General features: G+C 45.0%; 1 protein-coding gene and 1 long non-coding RNA gene across 10 annotated transcripts in view; both read right to left on the minus strand.

Moving 5' to 3' along the window:
- Positions 1-1,051: 1,051 nt before the first annotated feature.
- Positions 1,052-24,935, minus strand: part of LOC122393183 (longitudinals lacking protein, isoforms A/B/D/L-like) — a 67,855-nt gene continuing 43,971 nt past the window's right edge. The window contains exons 6-7 of one of the 9 annotated variants that reach the window (XM_043388988.1): positions 16,059-16,250; positions 14,977-15,489 (exon numbers count right to left, since the gene is read on the minus strand). In XM_043388988.1, the coding sequence (XP_043244923.1) occupies positions 16,066-16,250 (185 nt within the window). In that variant the 3' untranslated portion in view covers positions 14,977-15,489; positions 16,059-16,065. Of the gene's footprint in view, positions 1,245-4,499; positions 5,068-14,976; positions 15,490-16,058; positions 16,251-18,525; positions 18,965-19,851; positions 20,679-21,658; positions 21,948-23,123; positions 23,617-24,935 lie in introns of those variants that run through there. The other 8 variants (XM_043388997.1, XM_043388995.1, XM_043388989.1 and 5 more) reach the window with 8 other exon arrangements.
- On the minus strand, positions 9,511-11,871 carry LOC122393184. Its single transcript, XR_006258650.1, has 3 exons — positions 11,274-11,871; positions 10,898-11,032; positions 9,511-10,215 (listed from the first exon to the last, which is right to left on the minus strand). It is a non-coding gene; the product is annotated as an uncharacterized LOC122393184 (long non-coding RNA).

Consider the following 24,935-nt stretch of genomic DNA (forward strand, 5'->3'; position numbering starts at 1 on the left):
GTGTCCATGGAAACCTCTCAATGGAAAATATTTTATTTGACGTCACGCAAAGCTAGTCAGTTCAAATTTGATCGTGAATCGCACTGAACTCTGTGAAGCTATAGTAAAAAAGGCAAAAATTACTAGTCTTTAACGCTCAAGTGAGGAAAACATTAGCATAACGCCACAAAAATTATGCATGACGTCAGATATTGAAACACGTTTGAAACTGCGAGTACTGCAAATGAACAGGAATATAACCGATATTATTGTATGTGATGCGCCAGAATCACTTGCAAATATCCGGTAAACGCTGTGCATTATTTTGACAGCCTTATCTACTTTGGATCGCGCTTTATGGAAGCAAAACGCTTCGTTGGGGGCTGGGGGGTTGCGGGTGGACGCAATATATAGGGCCTTGGGAGTTGGGTGGACGTGAAGTATGCTCAATGCTCATTTTCTCACTGACTCAGACTCAATGGAATTAAAAACAGGTCCGATATCCGTCCCACCGTATTGGAGTGGTGCGAGCGGCTTCACTGCACGTAAAGCGGCACATATTCACCGGTTTCAACCTCCAAGTCCCCAGATACACTGACGGGCCGGGTGGCGGCCGCTGAGAGGGTCTTTGGGACAAGTCTGCCTCAGCCTAATGAGCCGATTTTTGGCGCGATTCACGACTGCGACAAGGAGGGAGACAGCCGGCTCATAGGCGGCGGAACGGGGAGGGCACCGTGCCCTCTTTGATTTTGGCATTTTAACATTAGCCCTATGGGCGTTGCATGGAAAGAATGGGACCAAAAGTCGGCAGTGCCCCCCCCCCCCCCCCCATGAAGGTGTTCCGCCGCTACTGAGCCGGCTATCAAATTTGCCAGACAAAGCGATCCCCCTCGCGGTGGAGGCGCAGCCTACTAAAAAGACAAAAATCCGTTACGTTTGACATGGTGAGGTCCGTCGTTTCGATGCGAATACTCGGCCACACTAAGAAACATTATCAAAACAGACAATAAACAGCAAACACTGAACAGTTTCCAAACAACACGGTCAGATCGTCCCGATCGCACGTTTCTGGCAGGCAGCGCCGGAGTCCCGGAATCAGACGAGGCACCGATGGACGGTGCGGAGGTGGACGCGCAGGTGTCCCTTCTGGGAGAATACCTTGCCGCAGATGGGGCACGTGGTGTTGCCCATGTGAACCTGCTGGTGGTGGTAGTAGGACGAGTACGACGTGAAGTGACGCTGGCACAGGTGACACAGGAAGCCACCTGTCGGTCACATCACACACAGTCACACATCAGCCGGGTGTGGTGTGACAGGAGACGCAGAAAAGTCGAAATCAGCTTACAGCTAGCTCCGGGCCAGTAAAAGAAGTTCCTTTACAAAACGCAACGCCACGGTTGAAATCAAGAAATTACGATGCATTAATGAATCGATAGACCGTGTCGATCGAATCGATAGGGACTCCTTTCCTTTCATTAAAGGAATAATTTACGACTTTAAGTGAAATATGCCAGAGTTCAATGGCTAATCGCTGGAAAATCGATAATAACTGAGGTGGAATATTTTTGTGCTCAAGGATTGGCAAATATGTAGTCGAAAGGTAAACGGTACCTATGCAGCACAACATAGGCGGCGGAACGGGGAGGGCACCGGGGCACCGTGCCCCCCCTATGATTTAGGCATTTTAACATTAGCCCTATGGGCGTTGCATGGAAAGAACGGGACCAAAAGTCGGCAGCCCCCCCTTTAATTGAAGGTGTTCCGCCGCTACTGCAGCACAATTGTTTGAAAAGTTACAGTTTGGTACGTACCTTCATTATAGGTACAGCCCACCGCTAAAGTATGTAGCTATAAAGTTTAACCCGCGCCCTGCTGGGGGTCCTGGATTTCCACGCCCTGCTGGGGGGGGGGGGGGTGTTTGAACACCCCCCCTTCTAACTCGGCTCCTGGGCCACGTAGCGATACGCGGAAGGCGGCGTTCGAAAGAGCGTCAAAAATAATGAGGAAATCACTTCGGTCAATTTTTTGGTCAGGTCAAAGGTCAGGTCACCAGAGGTCATTGAAGGCAAAATTTCGCCGATTTCCAGGTCGAATGTCGACAATTTCCAAGAAGCCAACGCATAACTAGGGAACCAATAGAGCTACAGCGCCGCAGAAAAGCGCATTCGATAGCCCTATTAACGCCCTTTCTGAGTAATGTTCTCAGATTTGACCTAACTTCAACGGTTTTGCCTGCAGGGGGCAAAAACTGCAAAAATAGCAGATTTTTTCGGAAACAGTTTTTCTGCAATAACTTTTGACCCAAGCCTTGTACGAGCTTACTTTTACCGGCATCGTGTTCCTCTCGTCAAGACGCATCGAATGAACTATAACTTGACCTTGAAAGGTCAACTTGAAAATTTGACCTCAGGTCAAGGTCATGACCTGACCGGAAAGGGTCATGTTGCATATCAGTCGATCCGTATCGTCGAGCTGAACACATCTAAGGCGTTTTCATCGCTCTAGCATGCCTCTATCAAAAGTTATTTGCGAAAAACTGTTAGATACCATTCGTGACCTAAGATGACCTCAGGGCATAAACAGGGGTCACGGACACAATTTTCATGTTCAGTGTGTCTAAACCACTTGTAATTCAGTGTTTGGGAGTATTCATAATGTCTTTCGTCCAAAAGAGGCGCATTTCAATTTTCTCTCATTGACTTATAATGGGGAGGTCGCAAAATTGACCTGACCTTAGGTCATCGATATCAAAATTCTGAGATATACATTTTGTACATGCTACTGCTCTTAGCAATCGCTGAAAGTTTCAAAGCGATCAGTCACTCGGTGTAGCTATGACAGACATTGAAACTTTTTATGAGGTGAGGTCACTTCAAGTGACCTGGTGACCTGACCTTGAATGACCTTGGTCTGAAATTTTCACAACATGTGTAGAATTGATGTATGATAAGGTGTACCAAAAACGGCGGCGCTCCGCGCCGCCGTTTTTGAGATATTCGCGAAAAACCACAAGGGGGGGTGTTCAAACACCCCCCAGCAGGGCGCGGGTTAATGTTAGGCATGACACGACATTCATGTATTAAATTCAGACCGGTTTCGAATCACAAGATTCATCTTCAGTGACAAAACTCTTTTCAAATTGATACAGGACACATATTCAAACACACAGTGTGTTTGAATATGTGTCCTGTATCAATTTGAAAAGAGTTTTGTCACTGAAGATGAATCTTGTGATTCGAAACCGGTCTGAATTTAATACATGAACTAGAGGGACAGCATTACGCGCAGCGTAAAGAGGGACAGCATTACGCGCAGCGTAATAAATAAATTTTCATTAAAATCGACCCAGTAGCGGCCGAGTTATTGCCAGAATAAATTTGGCGTCTCCTCTTGGCCGGCGGTGCCCTGTTCCGGTATTCATTGCCAAAGGTCAGTGACCTTCCGGCTCTGATTTCACCCAGTTTTGCAAGCGAAGAAACTGAGCCTAAGGCGCGTGCTCTCCGCTCGGTGCCGGCCGCGGCCCAAAATCCCGCAAAGATGCGCCCGCCACGTGCAGACCGCCGAGCGCACCCCCACCAAAATTTAATACGACAAACAGATGCACGCGTCCGACTTGCGCCCAAAATTTCACCCCCGTAGCCCGCACCGTTCCGGAGCAATAGCCCGCCAAGCGTGACTGACGCGTTACATACATACATACATATTACATACGTACAGACGTTTTGATTTTTATATACGTAAATGTCGTGTCATGCCTAACATTAAACTTTATATTACTTTTGATTCCATCAAAAGAAAGACTTTATGATATCAAAGTATGTAGCTAATGTAGGGTTTTACCATGTTTTACCAATCTCAACGGTTGGCTTTGACTGGCGATTGTTTAATGCGGAGTGATCGAAAAGAAGATGTCAATAGCTAAAGTTGCAGCTGCAAGGGTGACGATACATATAAGCTAAATTCAAAGTTTCATTGTAGTCTGGTTAATCGTTCCTAAGCTTCAGAAGCAGGCCAGAACATACCCATGACTGAAACCCCACATTACTTCTGCTGTGGACTGTACCTACATTATATATAAGTGGGTAGGATCCTGGATCAAATATGGATTGTGAAGTAAAATAATTAAATCGAGGCAGCTGTAAACGGTTACCTACTCATTGTTTATACGCCAGCAGCGGTAAGAAAAGATAAATAATGCGATTCTTAGATAACCGTGGCGTGCAACCACAGATTCGTACGTTTTGATTTATCCTAATAGTACCTATTTCAAAGACACAGCTGTATAAAAAAAAAAAACATTTTGCAGAAGTTATTACATCTGGGTGCCACGGAGGCAGTCCTAAAGAGACGAAATCGAACGGGCCGAGAATTTCACCAAGTGCGACTCTCAGGCAGGTAGGTAAGTCTCCTAAACGTGTAGGTTAGGTGTCAGGTATGCGTTTACTTAGCTCAGGCATTGTGATGCAGCTTGGTCTTCTTGTGTCGAACGGTTTGAGAGAGTGGACTTTTGGGTAGGCAGGTTATGCAACATAACTTTTATTCTTGCATTCAAAACCGGCCAGAGCAGTGAACACACTTCATATAGGTATACGCATCATATACAACTAATAGGCACAATTCAGCCGCCAAGAAATATTACCCAGGAAAGCACAAGTTACGCCGTCACTAGAACTACGAAATTACAAACCAATAAACGAACACAAAGCGAGAACTTGAAACAGCAACAAACACAATTTTAAATATTTACAACCAAAGGCATATCCGCTTAGACGTCTCTGCCGATCACTTTGGCATTCAGCTTCAGCGGAGCGGTGCTCTTGGTCGGGGGACCGACCCGAGATATACGACCAATACACACTCAAGCAACGGCTCAACGATGTCACGACTCACGACCAGCAGCTAGTAGCTACGTGATATGATGCGCTGCTCGCATGTGGTACTTGAGGCCGGTTTTATCACGGTACACCCGCTGGCACAGATGACACGTGGTCTGCCCACGGTGGACAGCAGGGTGTTTGCTGAACGTGGAATATGAGAAAAACTGCTGACCACATATCTCACACCGTTTGCCCGGGTACCATTGCCGATCTGAAACAACAAACGTGTTCATTTGTGTTAAAACACGATTAGGCACTGGCGGATCCAAGGAATGGGACATTTGTGTTGTTTCTACCGCAGCGTTCAAAATTGACGAAGTATGCTGTTTAAAAAACAAAGAAAATTCAACAGCATCTAATAAGTAGAAGAAAAAGTGCCCAGTCGAGGGGGAATGGTTGGTGCTTCGCACTACCGAAGTCAGGTAATACCTAATAACACTAAGGTCACTTGATGTCATCCAAGGTTTTGGTCAATTGATTCCGAGCAGGTCTAGTTAGCGAGTCGAAAAAGACAGCACTAATCTTGGAATGAGCGGCCGTATCGAATGAGCCGGGAATTGAAAAGTATATCGAACCCCCAGTCCAGACCTCGTCGTAATCAAGTGCTCGTAATACTCCGGTGTGCGCTCACGGATTGATGTTTTTTCGGATAGATCGATTTGAGAAAAAGACGATATGTATATAGGTGCTGTGCTATGTCCAGAAAATCCCTTCACGCTTCCTTTCATGCCCTCTTCATGTTACTTACAAACGTCTAGATAAAAAGAACTAAACGCTACCTGGAGACGGTGCCGGATGCCGATGCCCTCGGATGACCTTTTCCAGCTCTGCGACCCACACCACTGTCTATTTACACTTCCATCGGGGCCAGCAGCGCCCTTTGGAGCCAGCAGCGCGCCGCGCCCTACTCCGGGGAGCCGGGCCGAGGCACCCCCATGGAGCGGGCCAGCGACCTCTCCCAGCAGTTGGTCTTCGACCTCTGGTGGACCTGGAGCCCGTATTTGGAGCGGAACACACGCACACACCGGTGACACTTGGTCTCACCACGGTGCATGGACTGGTGTTTACCGTATGCTGACCTATGGTTTAAGTGCTGGTCACATATCAGACACACCCTGGGGTACGACTTCTCATGCCGACCTGAAATACAGGGTGTCCCAAAAGTAAGGTCATGATTTAAAACTTAAATATCTCGAGAAGTAAGAGTCCGAATCACTTCCAATTTTAACACGTGCAAGGTACACCCATAAAATTATTTTCTTGCATGCTTAAACCATTTTTGATCATAGCTACACCGAGCAGTAGGCATAAAACTGAGAAGGTCGAAATTCAACTCTTAGACAGGGTCCGTCATTAAAACAAAGGGTAAATACCGCCCAGTTTTCGGCCCTAAGCAGACCCTATCAGCTCGCCCTATCTCTGAACTCATGCATAATTTCGCCTCAACCGGTAAAACGTCAGAAAAAAGGTATAATGTACGCACAGGGCATGTATACTTAGCCACCTGTGCTTCGAGGTCCTGAGGACGACAGCGGGAATCGGGTGACAATAAATCAAGAGAGGTGGCCGAGAGTCCTCCCAGTGGTTCTTCCGCTCGTCGCAACGCAGCTGTGCCGACACCATCAACCAGCAGTGGTTTCAGCAGGATGGAGACTATGCACCGTCCTGAAGATCATGCATTGTCTCCGAGGGTGGATGTGAGATCGCGTAATTTTCAGTCAGGGCAACGCCATTGAATGGCCTCCGCGGTCACCTGACGTTACACCTTCATATTTTTATTCTCTGGGTACACAACGGAAAGGTTGTCTTTTAGGACAACCCAAGGAGCCGGGAAGAACTAAAGGATGATCCCTCCGAGCAAACATAAGCGGCATCTCACCAGAGAATCGCTCCAGAATAGTGGAGGAAGTAAAATGCAGTCTATTCGTGCACGCGGCCCGATATGGTAGCCATGCAGAAAAGCAGCAAATGTGGGGCTACGAGCCAATGTATTGACTCATATGTATATCAGAATAAAATTTTATAAAATGCTCTTTCATATGATGTCTTATTTATTTCTATCCATCGCGTATTTTTGGCGGTGTGTCCAAAACAAATGATGACCTTACTTTTGGGACACCCTGTAGTCGAACAATTTCATATTTTTGTTAAAACAAGATTATATTACTTTGTCCTGTAACAGCTTTGGAAAAGGGATAAACTTTGAATTGGGCATCTTTGAAACCATTTGGAGATTAAATTTGATATGAGTTGACAATGAGAGGCAAACACAGGGTCAGTGTTGGTCGAGCTATTGCAGTGTTTGTTCGGCAAATAGCCATAAGGTTCTTGGCTTGGACGCCTTATTGAGAAAATAGCCAGTGAGATGTTGTTCACTTTCTAAACATGATCTTTCAATGATGTGTAGACTCCGATAACTATGAATAATGGCCGAGTGACCTGTAATGATCATTAACCGATCACATTGTAGTTATTTCTTCGCAAGAAACTGCTCTAGAGGCGAGACTTCCGGACTCCTCATTCCTCGTACCACTGCCAGTCCCCATGTGGCTGCGGATTGTTCACCTATCACGAGTTATATCCATCCATCCATCCAACTGTTTATTGGTAATACAAATTAAACGCATAATATATAGTAAAATAACAGGAGGCACAAAAGCCAAAGGGCTTAACCCGCGCGGGGCTGGGGTCTCCAGCCGAACGCGCGGGGCTGGGGGGGGGGTAAATTTTACCCCCCACCCCTGTTATCTCCCGAACTAACGGTCCGATTTGGAAAATTCAAACACCAATCGAAAGCTCTCATCACGAACTACTAAAAACATGTACTTAATTTAAAGTTTGAGGTCAAGGTCAAGGTCAGGTCAAGGGTACAAATTGCAAGTTTCTACAGTATCGGCCTTGCACCGTAGTTGCCGAAGAATGGAGTCATGGACTGAGACTGATCGCCCAAAACGTGTTCTTAGGCTACCAAGACAATATTCGTTGCATACAATATCATTCAGAGGTCAAGGTCAAGGTCAGGTCAGGTCAGGTCACCAAAAAACAAAATATAGAAAAGGGCATGTGCGACACATGTTTTATGGGTCATTTTACTCATAGAATTCAATAGGCACACTCAATAAGTGATATGGACCACCTCTGGATGAATTTCAGGTCGAGGTCAGGTCAAGGTCAGGTCAAGTGAGGTCAAATTTTGAAGTTGGTTGTTAAGGCCTAAAAAGGTGTCTATCTGATGCAGTTTTTCACGGCGAATCGAATGGTGCTATTTTTGTTTCCGTACGAGGTCTAGAACTTCCAAAAAAGTCATTTTTCAAAAAATTGTGTGTCGTGACGTCATAAAATTTTGAATAACTCCCACATTTTTGAACCGATTCTTCTAAAATTTGGTATGTAGGTGCACATAGACCACTTCTCTGACATATATTCCGGTTTTTTCGATAGACTCAAAATTTTGGATTTTATAATGATTTTCCCAAAAAAGTCAGTTTTTTGAAAAAATTTAGGCCAAAATCCAAAATTTTCAAAAAACCGAGATAGCCATTTGATAGACAAAGTAAAATTACGTATAACCTTTTTTGTTACGTCTTGATTCCTTTAAAAATGAAGATGTTAGCGGCGTTTGAACTTTTGCCGTTTTTGAGGCGAAAATGACGAACATGACGTCACTAAAACGTCAATTTCTCAAAAATTTTCCGACGGATTTCGCTCAAATTTTCAGGGAACGTGTCAAATTGATGTAAGAAAAGGTACTGAGAGTTTGGCGGCGCTGCGCGCCGCCGTTTTTCATATCGCAAAAATTCGCGAGGGGGGGTAAAATTTACCCCCTCCCCAGCCCCGCGCGGGTTAAGTCTCGGTGCCAACTCTCGTGATGCAGTGCACCGGAAATATGTAGGTATAATACTAGCGCAGACACACATACATGCATACTTACATACATATACATACGTACATACATACATACACATACATACATATATACGTACACGCCTGAACACATTCATCATCTCTCATACTTCGAACATACGCTCAGTCAGAAGTTCGCCCGACCGCCGCCCCGTCGCCGGCCACCGCCCGCAGCCACCGCCCCCGCACACCCCGCCAGGAGGCCGCGCCCGGCCAGGTCCCTGGATGAAGTTAGAAAGCGCATCCCAGCCAGCAAATCGGAGCTTTCCCCGTACGGGGAAGGCCTATGGCGAGCTTGGGGCAGGCTCGGGGAATACCCCAACCGTTCTCTTGGGGAAAACGGAGCGTTCGCTTGGGATTTGAGACACTTTGTACGGGGAACTTTGTGCGGGATTCGTACGGGGAAACGGTATAACTGCCCAAGCGTTCCCCAAACGTCCCCCAGGCTACCCGCGCGCCGACTATGGTTAAAACCCGTTGTTAAGGTCGGTTCCCCGTACGGGGTTATCGAACATTTTCCCCAAGAAGATCCTGTGCGAGCCCCGCACATTCCCCCACCCGGCTATACGGGTTTATACTTGCTGGAGACCTTCCCCGATCGGGGAAACCGTGATTTTCCCCTAACGTTCCCAGACCTTTTCCCCGCGCGAGCCCCGGCCGTTCCCCGACTTGGCAATGGCCCTACTGCCTTGTCTGCTTTTTTCCCCGTACGGAGAAGCCAGTAATAAACCGCACTGGGAAACAAATCGGGTCCCATTAAAATTGACAATGACTATTTATTTTGTCTGTAAACATACACATATTTGTATAAACATACTTGTTTACATACAAACAAAATTGTCCACTTGTTTCCCCGCAATAGAGAAACGATAAAACCACACAGGAAAATAATTAGAACCAATCCATTTGGCCATGCCTGTTTATTTCCAGACTTTCAGGACGCTTCAACGACTAGATCAATACACAACAGTCGGCCAAGCATGGTATGTGTCTGTACCACCACAGCCTATACTATTTTTATGTGGAGTCCTTCATTTGATGAAAGGTTAACATGCTTGATAATTGATATACTCGTTACAAATCAAGACAAACACTAAAAAAGTTATTATTCACTTAAAATACATTGTGAACGCTTAGCAGGTGGCAAACATTACAGCAGCAGCGCAGCAGTGACAAACAACAGGTGACGAACACGAGCACTGGTAACCGGTCTAACCCCAGTTCTAACACGTCGAAACCCAGTTGATCCTCTGCAGTAGGAGTCTGTTCAGCAGATTGAGAACGACGGCTTTTCTGTAGTCTCCCTACAGCTGGTCCGGCCTTCCGTTCAGTAGTGCCCTGGATCCACAACTCGAGTCTTCCTTCTGGCTGTTTCAGACACATCTCAGCGGTCAGCTGCCGCTGAGAGCCACCTTGCTATGATCCGTGTCCCAGCGCATCTCCAGGAATTCTGCGGCTGTGGACAAAAACAAAAAATGTGCACTTGTAGGTATATCAATCAGGTTTTACAGCTAGCTACTACATGAAATGTCCTTTTATGGAAACTTCAGCTTACGCTAAAACATGATGAATGCCATTTTATGAAATTACACTTATTTATAGCTTTTTCCCACGAAAAGTGCTTAAAAATGAATGTGATATACTTTGAATAGTTAATTAAAAGAGGAAATAAAAATTCAATAATTAAATTTGTACTTCTAAACATTTCTCATTCCAGGAAAGTCATTAGGTAATAAATGTTTTACGTCTATATTACGCCTTACGAAGTTCCTCGCGAAAGCACTTGACAGATAAATGAACGCCGTTTGACAATTAAAATCGGTTGCTAGTTTATCAAGATAACAATGAAGTTCCTTTCACAAACAGAGCTGTCTAGTAGAGCTGCTGAAACAGGCTCTTTCCGAAGAAAAAAAAAATGGAATGCGAAAGCCTATTCAAATACATGTATTTATTACAATCGCGTCAATCGTTCGCACATCCCTGTAAGCGATCGTGATTTCATGTATTTAATTAATGGGCTCTCGCATGAGATTTTCTGGTTGTAGAAAGAGTGTGTCTCAGCCTTTAGACTTGGGTGAAGGACAGGTTGTTCTGGTTCAACAGCTCTAAGCTAACCCCCACCCCCATAAACTGCTTACCAGCTTCGCCTGGAAGTCGCTCTTCGGTTGCTCATGCGAGCAATTACGCATTAACTCCACGCCGGGTTCATACTGCTGTTGTGGGTTCTGCCAAGTCCGTCGGAAGCCTTCCGGTCGTAACCGGCAGACGTCCCTCTAGAACAGAAGCAGATAAAGCATTAGGCTGATGACATTATATTGTCCGGGCAATTTAAGGATAATCTCAGACGGAGGTTGATGACCTCAGTCATTTTTACGTCATATTCTTCATACCCTAGACAGTGATCAAGATATTGTGTGCATCGGAAGCTTTGTCTTTTACAATAAATTTGAGTTAGTATCATCGTCATTTTATATCTATCATGATTCGTTACAATTAAATGCTTTAGTTCATTACCAACACAGCATATCTTCCTCGTCGATCTGCGTCCTCCGTTGTTGCTGAGTCCAGCTTCTCACGCACTGACCCCAGCGGTAGATCACGACTTTGGGCACAGGTCAGTCAAGCGGTCACCACATCTCGCCGTTCACCGTCTTCGTTCACAGCTCTGTAGTGTCACCGCACTCTTCAGTGCCAACCATTGTCTGACCTGGAGCGGTACCTAGCCCACGGCTTGCTCACACAACCGCGCGGCGCAGTGACTCTGGACCGACTTCCCCCGTTCGTCCCGTCTGACGCGTCAGCACGGCCCCATTCACGATGACAGATGGCGACAGGAGACGCCCCTCAACCAGATGTGCGGACGGAACCGACGGCGGCCGGCCGTTGCTACCCCTCCCTCCCCTCCCCTCGCTGCGTTGAGGCGACACTTCTAAGTCGTAAGCAGTGTGTTGTTGAAATTTTGATGCTTTTGTAATTTCAATGCGATGAGTGATGACAGAAGAAAGAAAACGTAATGTTTATGCCACAGCAGTGCGAGAAGAAACATAGATCCTGAAAGTTGTCAAAGTTGTTTTTACCTCATGAAATAAGGGCACCAACGTTCGTTCAAAGTAATGGCGTATGCGTGTCCTCATCCACACGGCTTAGCTGGCCCCGTAAACCAAGACGGCTTTTCCTCTCTTTTAGGTCGAAAATTACATAGATCCAATGTCTACAATCAAATGTCTGCGAATAACCGTTTTCATGATAGGTAACTGGTACACAATTGGTAGACATTTGGTCCAGATACGGTGCCGATTTGATAAAATTATCAGACATTATTTTCGATTAAAACACTGAAATAAATAGGTACCTATATGATATGAAGATATGAAAAGGAGATTTGGTGCAAATTTGGTCACTGTTTGATGCATTCGCCAGATCACCTGTCATGAAAACGATTATAAAAAATCGTTACATCGTTATATTTTTTATTTATCATATCTCCCTTCAATCGATGCATGAGCCTATAGCTCTAGAACTGCTCCTTAGACTGCTTTTAACATTCCCAAGATTCAATTTTTCTTTATTGAATATTACATGCTGGAAGTCGATCTCAAGACGTCCTACTGGCGGTTGGGATTCGTCTGGGGATTAAGTGTAAAATCCCGAGCGGGGAATTTCAACAGTTCCCCTACTTTTCCCCAATCAAACTGTTCTTGAAAATGGGTCGGGGATAACGCACCCTTCCCCGTACGGGGATCGGTGTGATTTCCCCATGTCTTTTGAACATATTACCGATACAGTCGGGGAAGGGATGGGGAACACGGACCGTTCCTCGATCCGATAGGGGAATTGTACGTTCTCCCCAGGCTTTCCCCAACACTGTCCCCGCACTTTCCCCAACCGAATTGCTGGCTGGGATGAGAATCTGTGAGTATCTTGTATAAATTTTTGGAAGTGGCGTGCCACCGCCCGACCGCCGACACCGTCGAGGCCTGAGCCGTGCAGTCATGGGTATGTTCTGCTTCTGAAGCTTAGGAACGATTAGCCAGACTACTGCGTGCATATCTGCGATCAATGCACGAGACCAAGTCATGCTCCAATATTTACTGAAAACGAGTAATCGTAACAATAATGACCAATGCATCGTAACACACAAAACGCTTTTTCTGATCGCATTTAGGGCCTTGATTCTGATAGCCTTCTAGAACTCACTTGAGAGCAGTGTGTGCCTACGATAAATTTGAATAAATGCTCCTCCCGCGGTGATCCATATAACTGTAGTGCTATCTGTGGGCCGCATGTACAGCCCACCGCTAAAGTAATGTAGGGTTTTACCAATCTCAACGGTTGGCTTTGACTGGCGATTGTTTAAAGGGACCCTCCCACCTTAACATTAGATTTGAGTTGAGATAGCCAAAATGGGGTCCCTGGCTCACAATTACCGGTTTCGGCACTCACAACTTCGAGAAATGCCTTAAATCGGAAATATTGAATTTCAAAATTGCAGCATTTTGATTCAGAGGGGCTAATGCTTAGGAATACCCCTCTGAATGTGTGACGTCAGCGCAAATATCTAACGATTTTTAAATGTTTGACTAAAACGTTTTGTAGCACGCGGTGGTATATGCTATTTGCGCGCAACATCTGCCGCAAACGCCGCACTTCTAAAATAAAGTCGCTAGAAACAGCGGAGATCCCAAAAAAGTAAACAAAAGTAAAAGTCTAATATCTTGAAAACCGGTGAATATTTCTCGGTGAAATTTGGTAGATATTCGTTTTCGCTCTTTCTGAACCGAGCGACATCACTTTCATGCCAATTCATAAACTTTTTTGAAGGTGGGAGGGTCCCTTTAATGCGGAGTGATCGAAAAGAAGATGTCAATAGCTAAAGTTGCAGCTGCAAGGGTGACGATACATTTAACCCGCGCCCCACTGGGGTCTGTGTATAACACGCCCTACTGGGGGGGGGGGGGGCTATTCATAGCCCCCCCTCCTAACTCCGAAACTACTGGGCCGATCGTCAAAATTCAAACGGCGTCTGATAGCCCCGGAAAAACTGTCGAGCGAAACCTAATTTCATTGACCTCGAGGTCACTGATGACGTCACAGGTCAGGTCAAAATAAAAATTATTAGCACTTTGGCTTGTTCACATTTTGGGCTCTGGCCGCCGTCTTACAAGTCAGATCAGGCTCATTTTTTGTTTCCACACTCGTGAACAGATGCTCTAGATACCTTGAGGGTACCAAACTTGTACCTTGATTTTCAGGTCAGGGTCAGGTCATCACAGGTCACGAAAATATTATATCATGCGTCGGTCACGTGACACATGTTTTATGGTCCATTTAGGCCATAGATTTCGAATTTGATGTCGTCTGTGTCATTCGAGGTCATTTTGAGTCGAATTTAGCTTAGGTCAGGTCACTTTCAGGTCAAAAAAGGTCAAATTTTGAAGTTAAAATTTTTCAACAAAAAAGGTGTCTATTGGATGCAGTTTGAGCTCAGGAACACGATGGTGCCATTTATATTGGTGTACGATGTCAAATACGTACTGAATAATTGATTTGAAAAATTGATAATTGTGAATTTTTTGCAATAATGCGTATAACTTGGCCATTTTTGAAGATATTTAGCTAAAACTTGCTAGAGTTAGTCATAATAATCCGTTATGTCACATATATTCCGGTTTTTTTCGAAAAGCCAAAAACTTTTTGAAAAAAATAAAAAAATATAGATTTTGAATATTATTATATAAAATTTTCGAAATTTTCAAAATTTTGAAAATCCGAGATAGCAGTTTGATAGCGCGGTCAAATCTGAGTCCTTTCATGCAAAGAAATTGGATCTAGCTTAAAAACTGAGCTCTTGGGAGCGATTGCCGTGGTTCAATGTTTTGCGTCGAAATCGGACGAACATGACGTCACTCTGACGTCATTTCCGGCCGACCTATGGTAGCTACGAAGTTCAAATTTTGACACAAGGTGTCAAATTGATGCAGCCGAAGGTACTGAAAGTTTGGCGTCGATCCGTCAAGCGGTTTGGAAGTTATTGCAGAAAAACGGGAGGGGGGGCTATAAATAGCCCCCCCCCAGTGGGGCGCGGGATAAGCTACATTCAAAGTTTCATTGTAGTCTGGCTAATCGTTCCTAAGCTTCAGAAGCAGAACATACCCATGACTGAAACCCCACATTACTTCTGCTGTGGACTGTACATAGCACAAAGATTCAACATCGATTACCCAAAGTAGTTTATTTGAACAACCACATGACCATAAGATATTGATCATGATCATGTGATCATGATCAGATAAAAACCACATGAAGTTCTAGTGCCAATTAGAAACTTTTACACAGTGCAAAAGCCGCCAACGGCCAGTACTCAACCATTCATTGATTAATTGCAGAAATCAAAAGCACAAAAACATAAATCGGTACCATACCGTTCACCCAGTACTGTACTAACACACACGATAAACGATACAGTACATGATACGAGCGATGCCCAACGTGTCACTATGTCACAAACTAAGGCCACGATCGGGACAATGTCGACCGATTGTCGTTTAACAATCCAAGTCGTGAACCATCCTCATGTGTGTCTTCAGGTAGGATTTCTGCCGGTAGACGCGCAGACACAGCGGACACTTCGTCTCCCCGCGGTGCAGGGCGCGGTGCTTTCGGAACGTCGACGACGAGAAAAACTGCTGAGAGCACACCTCGCACCGCTTGCCAGGAAACCACGGACCGTCTGAAAAGACACACAACAAAAGGATGAAATGAGTGGGGGACGTAACACGAGTTATTTTGTAACAAATAAATCAATATTTTTTTGTAGACGTTCAAACTATTCATCGTTGATTCGTTTCATGCTTGAACGAGATTGCTTGCGCGTGTTCATTTTCAACATAAGGGTTGAAATAAAATAAACGGTAATATAATGAAAAATTGCACCTGGTAAAGCAAATCATTCATGAAAGGAAATCACCGACAACCAAACAAATGAACATCGGCCCATCATAGACTTTGGCTGTATGATCTGTTAACTGATCCCTCTCATCACCTAAACCCATCACCCTCTCAAGTCACCTAAACCACTTCTCGCACAACTTTGCACGAATATTAAACGCAAGGATCAGTCGCGTACATACATGTGCACTGCAAGGCACACGCAAACCGCCTGCTTAGTATCCTGTGTATAAAAGAGAGAGTCGCAGAGAGACCCACTGAGCTGCTATTGAGTGGAGAGCTATCTCCTATCAACCTCCCCCCTTCCTACCTCCGAGGTGGCAAAAACGACTGAAAGTACTCAACTATTACCATGTCACTAGAAGTGGGAGTGATGAGCCCTCCGCAGGTGTGCCAGCATGTTGCCCTTCTGGGTGAACACACGGTGGCACACCGGACACTGGGTCTCCCCACGGTGGAGTGCACGGTGTTTTCGGAACGATGACGATGAGAAGAACTGCTGATAGCATATCGCGCACCGCTTACCCGGATACCACGGACCGTCTGAAAGGGATAGACCGGGCCGATGGTGAATGAGTGGATTATATTAGATATCCGTTACTTAGCTACTGTGTGAGTTAGTCGTGCATAAGCCCAACAGGTGGTGCAAAAAAGGATGCTATACTTATTGAACGCGTTATTCTTTGCAGGCTAGGTTAACCCGCGCCCTGGTGGGGTCTGTTTATAAAGGCCTGGCTACACTATGCGTTTTCTTCGTGCGTTTTTTGCGTGTTTGCGTGTTTTGCGTGATATCGTTCTAGAAAAAGGAACGATATTACGTTTTTGTGATGTTTTTCACCTTAAATTTTAGTTACATAAGAGTTATATTAGCTTTTGTATATAACCAAAGTAAAAATTATATTATTTATAACTTTTTTCCTAGAACGATATTACGCAAAACACGCAAACCTGCAAAAACGCACGCAGAAAACGCATAGTGTAGCCAGGCCTTAACGCGACCTGGTGGGGGGGGGGGCTATTTTTTGCCCCCCTCGTATCTCCGAAACTACTGGACGGATCCGAAAAATTCAAACGGCGTTCGAAAGGCCTGTCAAATTTGTTGAGGGAAACCAAATTTTATTGACCTCGGGGTCACCGATGACGTCACAGGTCAGGTCAAAGATGAAATGTTTCACCGTTCACGGGTCTTCTAGGGAATGCGCTATAACACCGAGGAAAACGCATTTTGTCGGGAATCAGCGATAGGGCGTCAGTTGCCTAGTAGATATGTTGCTGTTAGAGGTCACTGGTCATACCAGGTCAGGTCACAGGTCAGGTCACCAAAGGTCACCAAGGGTCACCACATGAACCCAACTCTACTAAGGTTATGCGATGCATGTTTTATGGCCAGTTTTTCATTTCCAACTCAATGGTGTTGGTTATAAGACCATCAGGTACGGTTTAGGTCACTTTCTGGTGGAGGTCAGGTCAAGGTCAGGTCAAAAAAGGTCAAATTTCAAAGTTGATATTTTTGCATAAAATGGGTATTGATTCGATGCAGCTCGTCACGGGGAGTCTAATGGTGGTCTTTGTTTTGCGCTACGAGGTCTAGAATTGCTGAAAATTGAGTTTGAAAATTTGACGTCATCAATTTTGAACAGTTTTTTCGCTATAACTTGGCCAAAAAAAGAGGTATCGATCTCAAATTTGGTATGTAGATAGAAGGCGGTAAGGAATAATCACATATATTCCGGTTTTTTCGAAATTCAAAAAACTTTTTGGATTTTTTGGCTATTATATTCAAAAATTCTATTTTTTGATTTTTGGGGGTCAAAATCCAAAAATTTTAAAAATCCGAGAAAGCAGTTTTGTAGCCCTGTCCATTCTACAGCTTTTATGTTTGTATCATTTTTTTGTATTTGCAAAGCTATAGGCCTGACAGCTCTTCCCGCGAAACCCTTTTTTGGGTCGAAAACGGCAGAACATGACGTCACTCTGACGTCATTTCCGGCCAACCTATCATAGCCTTTGGGAAAATTTTTGGTCACAATGTGTAAAATTGATGTCCGGGAGGGTACTGAAAGTTTGGTGACGATCGGCGCAGTGGTTCTGGAGATATATCGAAAAGTCTGGAGGGGGGGCAAAAAATAGCCCCCCCCCCACCAGGTCGCGGGTTAAAATGAATGGAGCTCGCTTTACACATTTGTCATAAATCCCGATAATATCGTACATGTTTCTCTGAATTGTATCGATAATATCGTACCTGTTTATTCTCTACGCTGAAGATATCCCCAGACAGTGGCTGTATATAAAAATATCTTCCCAATAGAAAACTAGAAGGAGTGCGTGTTGCTTTTACGTTTTTTTTAAATTAAAAAAGGCTCCTTCAAATAAGGTCAATAAAAATGAAATCAGTGCGTGCTCGAATCACTAGCTCGGTGATGTCGACATCGGTGGTTACAGACTGACTGATATAACAGCGAAATATCGCCGCTTTGTGCAAGTAACTGTTAAGAAGTGGAACAAATCCGGCCGGATGGCGGTCTCCGGGTCAACTCAACTCGAAACGCTACCGCTTTGTATTATACCTAACCGAAAAAAGAAGCAGTCAGTGGCGGTGTGCCCACATTTCCATCCACAGTCTATTATTAATGCGTAACCTAAATGTTCGTATCATTTCCTATCAAATCAGTGACTTCAAATCACTGACCGTAAGCCTACAGGAACGTGACAGATCCGAAGCAGTCGCCTTGTAAAGTGGCCATTCTTGAACCCATTCATTCTGCAACCTACCAAACAGCACTGCACCGCACCGACCTCTCCCCAAGAAAACAGCATCGACACAAGCAACCCCCTTTATTTACATCGCATCGAAGCAGCACAAACTTTGCGCTCAAATTACATCTATCTACAGGATCAACGTTATGTCTGTGCGAGCATGCATCTACGGACAGTTGGACGATGGAATGAAAAAGAGCTTAACCTCTAAGACGGCTCGGTGAGCTCTACACTTACAGACTACATTCGTCTACCACTCTGGGCTCGCGGACACCGCGATTGTGGTCAAAGACACCGCGATTGTGGTCAAAACTTGCGAACTCCGTGCACCAGTTTCAGGTGGGTCAACATGTAGGTCTTGGTGCTGAGGACTTTGTAGCAGATGGGGCACTTCGTCTCGCCGCGGTGCGCAGCCATGTGGTGACCGTAGGAAGACGATGCGTAAAACTGAATGTCGCATATAGGACACCGCTTACCGGGGTACCACTTTTTCTTTTTACCTGAAACATACACAGGACAACAGCAATTAGGGAACACATAGAGCTTCATATTTTTAAGAACGTGGTAGGCAAGAGAGGTAATGTTGATATGATTAGAGCTGTTTTCTATTGAAAAATATGTTTCACGGCATGACGTGGTCACTTGGGTGGGTATCCATGGGAATGTTGTATAACTCATGGAAATGTTGTACCATGCTGAATCTCTTACGAAATACATTTTTGTTTTGATATAAGTTCCGAAAAGTATGAAAGTCTTCTACAAAATCATAATCTTATTCCCCTAAACTTTCATAAAGAAGGACTCAGATGCTCTAAGACATTCTAAGACGTATTTGAGCACAACTTTGCCGGTCCCGTAGCTCAGTTGGTTAGAGCGTTGGACTCCGCGTGGTGAGAGCACGCGTTCCCGGTTATGACAGTCCGGGTTCGAAGCGCGACGGGCGCTCGACATTTATGGGCCTCCTGACAGGTATGGTTGCGGTTGGTGGCAGGCCGTAGCCAGGCGAAGTCAGCGAGGGGACCGGCCGTGCGCGGCTTTGTGCGCACGTTAAACTTTGGACTCCAAATTCTGCCATAGAATCGGAATTGCGCGATCGGAGGGTAGAGGGCAGGGTCATCGCAACAAGCTTCGCTTAGCGGTGGCTCTGTCCTTGTGAATCCTTCCCATCAAAAAGGTTCGGACTAAATCTATAAAAAAAAACTTAGGGACAATAAAAACAAAACTTCGGTACACTATATCGCAACTGATCGCAACATCAAAGCAAATGTGCAAATGTCGCATTTATATGGATGTGTCTCGTCATTATCAAAGGGGTTTGATGACGCAGCTGACACTATCCTGATCACTCTTCTTCAGATCACCCATCCACTTCACCGATAAACAAAGATAAACGTCGTAAGTTTATTTTTGTCCTTTGACATTTACATATTTCTGAGCTATTGTAGACGCATGTCTCCAAGCTATACACACTGGGAGCGGAGTCCCTCTGATGCAGCAGCTGCAGGACATTTGAGCGCGACATTATCTGCCGGTCGCTCACACATTTCGCGACAAACTCGGACAAAATAAATGAGTGAGAAGTTACCGCCGACAAATATCGACTCTGACATCGGTGCCGGAGTCGGAGAGCTTAACGTTACGAGAGTCACACTTCGACTCCAGACTACGTCAACGGAGACGTGCAATCCGAGTTTTCTATATATTATAGTGTCAAAACTCACAATCTACTACTATGTATGTACACTTACAACAAGGGCTAGCGAGCAGAAGATTGGCTTAGTTATACCTCTACGAGTTACGAAAACACTGAGATGATCAGATCCCACGAAACACTGTCCGCTCCTATAGCTCGTCTAGAAAGCCTTACTCACACATTTACACGTTCACTTTTATGCATCAGAAACAAGGTTTTCGGCTTTCACGGGCGCGTTCGCGTATGTTTTAATGTGCATTTTATAGAGCCGTTCGATTCACCACAAAGCAACCATTCAACTTATGCATGAGCAATATTGCTCAATGCAATACCGTGCTAGTTGCACCATTGATGGACATTCTTTAGGTGCGACTTCATGCTGCTTTTTTGGGTGAACATTCGCAGACAGACTGGGCACTGTGTCTCCCCTCGGTGCACTGCCAAGTGGCTTCTGAACGAAGAGTAGGCTTGAAAAGACTTGTCGCAAATGCTGCACTTCTTTTCGGGACGCCAGCTGCTCTCTGTGAATCAAAAATGTTTTACTTTCAGGGTCACAAATACCATGCTTCACATTATTGAATTGGCGAATATATTTTAAGTGAAGATTCGGTAAATTGTGCAATACCTTTAATAAATGTGCCTATTCTGTGGAATGGGCTCTTGTTTTACTGTATGACGTGACTGAGCAAAAAGCCACCGTTTTGTATGGATCTCATTCGAATGCATCTTATCTAATCTAATTTGCCGCAGATCGTGATTGATGCGATCCCAGGAATGCTGCAAAATGGATCTTAAACTGACTTCTATACATATGTCATTCGATAAAAGTATTGTTTTTATCAAAAATGTATATAACCATGACCACCAAAGAAGCAGGTCCTTAGAATAAGTGACCGACATTGGTCAATCATCACCCAACAGACAGACATCACCCAACGCCCTGCTTTTCAATTACGCCATAACTTTCCCGTCGCTTATAACAAGCAATGCCTAGTTCTGTTTTTGGAGAATGTTGAGCGCAAGTGAGCTTTAGTTTACAAACGTGTGCATGAGACATGGCCCAGCCGCCAAGTGCGTAATTACGACACGAAAGACCAACCCATGTAGGCCAGTTTCTGGTACGCATCTAACAATTATAGCTACTGATGCCATGCTTTGCGCTCTCGAGAGACCTCTCTAGCGATTAAAACCGTGCAGACACTCTTCACAGACGGTTCCGAAACCAGCTCCAACTCTGATAACTCGTCTTCAAATTCATTCCACGCAAAAGATAATCAGTATTTTTGAGCATTTTATTTTTCCATTCATCCACTTACAGTCAAAAGTTTACAGTTTACAGTCATGGCGTACCGTTTAACTAAAATGGAGCTGCAACGGGTAACTTGATCCCGAGCCAGCCAGGTTGAACAGTGAACAGTGAAGGACTACGATACGTATCCCACGTGCCAGCCGGGTTCAACACTATGCACAGTGAAGACGTTACGATACGGATACGTCAAAGCTGCACGACGCGACTTTAAATTCACAGAACACATAAGCTTTGCAAGCGTTTCATGAGGGTTATGCTGCGTGACCTTGCTCAATAACACCCTGCTATATGTAACCCGGATGGGAGTGTCGCAGGTGTCTCTTCATGCAGCCCTTTTGGGAGAACAAGCGATGACAGACAGGGCACTGAGTTTCCCCGCGGTGGATGTCACGGTGGCTTCTATACGATGACGCTGCCTGAAAAGCGCGGCCACAAATGTTGCACTGCTTACCAGGAAACCACCTCTCTCCTACCGCATAATCTGCAAATTAGAAACAAGGCTTCAACGCGATTTAACAGCTGTTGCACTTTACAGTAGGTATTGTTAACTTTAGCCGGGCGACCCGGGAATGGCACTGAACCGGTCGCATAATGGGAAAGGACATTATCCAGGTAATGATGCATTCCGTTGGTGTGATACTTTGTTTTCGTTTAGTTTCTATGGTAAAATAAAGAAATACCATTGCATTTAATAAGTAGCTGCTGATTTCAGAAATAATGTAACGTCAATTCACTAAGGCATAGGTAACATAAATCTATGTTATGTTATTGCTATCTATGACAAAGGCTCTTTATGCTGTTTCACACTCCACGCTTTCAAATTCGCGATGTTTTTGTCATCGCGTTGATAAGAAAAGGTGTTTCCGGAACTGTAAGGAGTTTAAATGGCCTCCCTTTTAGGATATACCTATAATAGAATCGTCCAATGCATGCCGTGAACTAATAACCAACTCACGTCAGGCGGCTCATACAGACTTTTTTCTGCGAGCAACTATTATTCTGTGCGCGCTGATAATGGTTGTCTTTGCAAGTAATATAGTAATTTTATTTTTGACGCTCTTTCGAACGCCGCCTTCCGCGTATCGCTACGTGGCCTGGGAGCCGAGTTAGAAGGGGGAGGGGTGTGTTTTAAACACCCCCCCCCCCAGTAGGGCGTGGAAATCCAGGACCACCAGCGGGGCGCGGATTAAACTGACTTCTATGTCATTCGATTAAATAGCATTGCATTTTATCAACGCTAACTACCTTCATAACCACCAAAACAAGTGTTTCTCCTTAGCATTTAGCCCGACATTGGTCAGTGGTGACCCACTAACAACAAACATCACCCAACCTACACAATAATTTTACCGTCGTTTTTCACAAACAAAACCTAGTTAGTAGTTACTTCTGATTTCAGAGAGTTTAAAGCGTATGCAGGCCTTTGTTTACCACACGTGTATGACCTAACCGTCAAACTGCGGCACGAAAGACAGCCATGTCAGTCGGTTTCAGGTACGCATTTGACAATTGGTGATTACTAATTGATCCCATGTTTTGCGCTCTCCAGCGACCTCATAGCGAACCATGCTGACACTCTTTAGAGACATTTCGGGAACCAACTCTAATTCTCATAACTCATCTTCAAATTTACCCCACGCAAAACATCATCAGTAGGTATTTTTGAGCATTTTATTTTTTCATTCATCCATTTACAGTCAACAGCATTACATGACGTACCGTTTAACTATAACGGAGCTGCAACGGGTAATTTGATCCCGAGCCAGCAAGCTTGAACAGTGAAGGACTACGATACGTATCCCGTGCCAGCCGGGTTCAACACTATGCACAGTGAAGACGTTACGATACGGATACGTGCAAACTGCACGCCGCGACTTTAAATTCACAGAACACATAAGCTTTGCAAGCGTTTCATGAGGGTCATGCTGCGTGACCTTGCTCAATGACACTCTGCTATATGTACCCCGGATGGGCTTGTCGCAGGTGTCTCTTCATGCAGCCCTTTTGGGAGAACAAGCGATGACAGACAGGGCACTGAGTTTCCCCGCGGTGGATGTCACGGTGGTTTCTGTACGACGACGATGCCTGGAAAGTGCGGCCACAAATCTTGCACTGCTTACCAGGAAACCAGCTCTCTCTTACTGCATATTCTGCAAATTAGAAACAAGGCTTCAACGCGATGCAACATTTGCACCTTAGACTTAACAGCATTGCTTATATTTCAGTAACTTCAGCCGATGATATGGATGACACTGGACCGGGCACGTTATGGGAAAGGTCATTATTCAGGTAATGATGCATTTCGTTGGTGTGATCCTTTGTTTTCGTTGTTTCTGTGGTAAAATAAAGAAATACAATTGCTGGAGTTGAGTGCTTGTGCGAAGAACATTCTAATAGTTATTTGAAAATATACAAGCATGACCTTTCCTCGATATTGAATGAAAAAAGTGTCGAAAAAATGTACTTTATTGGTAGAAAATGTGTGATATTTCGGCCATTGGCCTTTGTCGAACATATATAATCAAAATATCACATATTTTCTACCAAAAAAGTACATTTTTCGACACTTTTTTTTCATTCAATATCGAGGAAAGGTCATGCTTGTATGTATATCTTCAAATAACTGAAATACAATTGCATTTGATTACGGAGCGAGCGAAGCGAGCGGAGTCTTTCCTTAGATTAACGGAAATTTCTGAGCATGAGCGGCCGGCCGGCCGGCCGGTCGGCCGTGCGGACGCTTTTGCGAGGCTTATATCTCAGCATTCAGCAACCACTTGACCGATTTACACGCGGTAATTTTTGTAGGGTAGCTTCATTCCTTCTACCAAGTATTGGACTATTCCCGATGCATGTGGGTGACCTCTTATGCACGTGGCACGTGCAAAACGAAGAGGTGTCAGTTTTGTAATTGTTGTAATATCTCGGTAACTACTTGGCCGATTGCGCTGAAAGTTGGCATGTAGGTAGGCACCCACTAGGCACTGCATAATGTATATCCATGTGCCAGAGTTGGGGTGCTGCTGCACGTGCGCACGTGCAGGGGTCGTTTCCAGATCTCGGGAACGGCTGGACCGATGGCGCTCAAATTTGGTACACGGTTAGGGACCAGTTAGTAGGGTGCCGTGCACAAGTCAGTTGGGACCCATTTTGCACGTGCGCACGTGCAGGGTGCCGCTCCCAGATCTCGAGAACGGCTGGGCCGATTGTGCTCAAATTTGGCACATCGCTAGAAACCGGTCAGTAGGGTGCCGTGCACAAGTCAGTTGGAGGTACCCCCTCGAAACTTCGCACGTGCAAGACTCACCCCCTCGCTCGCTCCGTTAGTCGCCCCAAAAGGCGCTATACTGGTAAATAGCTACCGATTTAAGATATAATGCACCGTCAATTCACTAAGGCATACATAAATAAATCTATGTTGTGTTATCATAGGCGCGGGAGCCGGGGGAGGGAAGGGGGCAGTGGGGGC

This window comes from Amphibalanus amphitrite, unplaced genomic scaffold (assembly GCF_019059575.1).
Source record: "Amphibalanus amphitrite isolate SeventyFive unplaced genomic scaffold, NRLGWU_Aamphi_draft 000521F_arrow, whole genome shotgun sequence".
In the NCBI taxonomy this organism is placed as follows: Eukaryota; Metazoa; Arthropoda; class Thecostraca; order Balanomorpha; family Balanidae; genus Amphibalanus; species Amphibalanus amphitrite.